Here is a 2,962-nt window from a genome sequence, read left to right on the forward strand (position 1 = left end):
ATGATGGTTGTATTGCTTTCTGTACTATGTATTCATTTGTTACGTTACCACATGAAGTCATCTGCATCCGAACGTTTCCGCCGTTCCGGTTTGGGGGTGTGACAAAACGACTCTCAATAACAACTAGATTCGATACAAACAAGGTGCTCCATTACAATAGTGTGACAACCTGAAATTTTCATTCGTACAAACTCTACCGTCCAACACTTCAATTAAAAGTTAAATACTTTTCTACTAAATTTTAGCCGGTTTAAAGTCCGTTTGAGTATTTTTATTAATTATTCATGAAACGAACGAATAAAAGCGAGTGATTTCTAGAATATTGGGATAGCAAAGCAACAACCAACACCTTGGATTGGTGTTCACGGCCAAACAAAGGGGAGTTTGGGCCGTGAACTCTCTTATGGTCGCGAACTCATGCCTTGGTATGAGTTTACTCCTCATTCCTTTCATTCTCAACTTCCACCCTCAATAACAATAGCCATTCTCTCTCAAGTAGCATCCCAATCTTCCGAAAACGTAAGTGTTTCTCGACTTGATTTGTTGCTATAATCTAACATCTAGTTGTTATACATCATTTCATCCATTCATCATTAAGTAATAACATCATAGTAGAGGATAGACGATGGAAAATGTTTTATATGATGGAAAACAAATAAAGCTGGTAAACTGATAAGAAAAAATATTAGCTAGTTTGAAGGAGTAAATAAGATATGTCGGATTTGATTGCAAAAAAATATTGTCTTTTAAAAAGGTTACATTTGTAAAATACATACAAAATTTTCAAAAATCATTGCATCCTATTATAAAAGAGTTGTGTAAGGCCTAAGACAATGTCACATAAGGTGAACTTTGGTAAATGCTGCATTAAACATATACAAGTATACAACACTCACTGGGTTACCTTAGCTTTATTATTATTATTATTATTATTAATTTTACTATTACTTACCACTATTATTATTATTATTATTATTATTATTATTATTATTATTATTATTATTTTATTATTATTATTATTATTACTCAAGCAAGTTAAAATTCAAACAAGTATATAGTTAGTGATTTATGTAAATTGAGGCCGTGCAAGTTATTTTTGCTTTTTCATTTTTGTATAAAGTAAATTAAGTAGATCTATAAAAAAAAACAAATATTCTTAAATTCAATATTATTTTCAACACAACAAAGCACACATAGAGATTATCCTTAATAATAAAAATACTCAAAAGTCGATTATCATCCGATGCAATTTTAATGTATGACCACTCTTCTAAATCCACTCATGGTATTCAAGATTTGACCATGGATAAACCTTCTTGTTCTTTTTCCAGTCAACTATTTCAACTTCATAGGTGGAGCTACCACAAAATTGAAACTTAACAGCATAACCACATTTTATTTCATGCTCGATGACAAAATAATTCCACCCTTGTGTAAAGTAACCATCTTCAACCATTACTCCGAAATTTCTAACTCCATGCCTGAGGACCATTTGGGCTCTCGAAGGTATAGAATATGCATTAGTATACCCTGATGGAAATGCCTACGTGAAAATAGAGATAATTAAATAATAATCTTTAAATTAGATAAGTAGATAATTATACGTTGCAAAAATATGCAATCCATGTATCCAACTATTTCAATAAGTCTAAGATTATCATGGAATGAACTATTATAAAATACTTACTAGACTTGCTTTTGCACCTTCATTATCAATAAGCATACTGAAGTCACCCGCAACCATGACCTAAACAATAAACATAAAGTGTCACAGTTTCATTAACGTCATGTAATTCTCACACTTGTTACATACAACATTATAAATTAAAACATAAATTAATATAGCTATAGATTCATTCTAATTATTTATTATGAATTAGAAAAGTTTCAATTTACCTGAGAAATATGTTCATTTTCATCACTAACCATGCTACGAGTATTATTAGGGAATGGTCCACTGGATATATTTGCTTTGAGCCAAATCACAACATCACACCTCCTTTTCCATTTCCCATTCCCTAAGCCTGTGATATTTTGTTTATATTCCAAGTAGAAGCTTGGGTTGATTACATATTCCATACGATGATCATTGGTCAGTTGACCAACAACCGCTAATATCCATTGAAAGTTATGCATTTGAAGAAAAAATTCAATTCTACGATCTGCACGAGATTCATTTGCAACTTTTTCTTTCCATGATATGAATATATTTCGATTTGAACTTTGCCCAGTAACGTCAGCTGTTGAAGCAGATGCCATGTTGTCTGAACTACAAAACTCAACGTGATAGATTCATTAAACAAATAAATAAATAAATTTCTTAAAAAGAAGCTTGTCAAACCCTTCCTTATTCACATTTATCACATTTAATTATTACATAAGCAATTAAAAACTAGATATAAAGAGAAGGTTATTGATTTAAATTATTACATAACAACTAAGAATAAAATATAATAATTATTTATCATCATCGCTTTGTACGGTATATACATCTATTATATATATATATATATATATATATATATATATATATATATATATATATATATATATATATATATATATATATATAAACGATAAAACTAGCATGCTATTTAAACATGAAGATGAGAAAATGACAAATGCTTGTCACATGCTTATCATGATAAGCATGCTATTTAAACATGAAGATGAAATCATCTTGAAACTGGATTTATGGTTACTTTACTAATGGAATTAAGCATATTAAAAATTCTAAACACCAGTTCAAGCCCTTTGATTTTCAATAAAGCAATATAAATATTTACATATGGTGTTTTAAATTAGGTATCTACAGATTATTAAAATAAAATCAAAAAATGTAAATACACCTGAAAGTTAAATTCATTTCGTCTGACAAGTATTAACGATATAATTATTTGTGCAATATTTCAAGCATGATAAGAAGCAAATTAAAAAACCTTTATGTAAAACACCGAATCTT

The 2,962-nt window shown here is 29.2% G+C and overlaps 1 protein-coding gene across 1 annotated transcript; it reads right to left on the minus strand.

The window, feature by feature from the left end:
* Window positions 1–1,245: 1,245 nt before the first annotated feature.
* LOC145000348 (uncharacterized) lies at window positions 1,246–2,259 on the minus strand. The gene is made up of 3 exons (XM_078959557.1): window positions 1,897–2,259; window positions 1,688–1,747; window positions 1,246–1,543 (listed from the first exon to the last, which is right to left on the minus strand). Exons 1-3 carry the CDS (start codon window positions 2,257–2,259, stop codon window positions 1,271–1,273), a joined length of 696 nt encoding a protein of 231 aa, XP_078815683.1. The 3' UTR covers window positions 1,246–1,270.
* Between the last annotated feature and the right edge of the window lie 703 nt (window positions 2,260–2,962).

This window comes from Lactuca saligna, chromosome 1, assembly GCF_052625555.1.
Source record: "Lactuca saligna cultivar CGN05327 chromosome 1, ASM5262555v1, whole genome shotgun sequence".
NCBI lineage: Eukaryota > Viridiplantae > Streptophyta > Magnoliopsida > Asterales > Asteraceae > Lactuca > Lactuca saligna.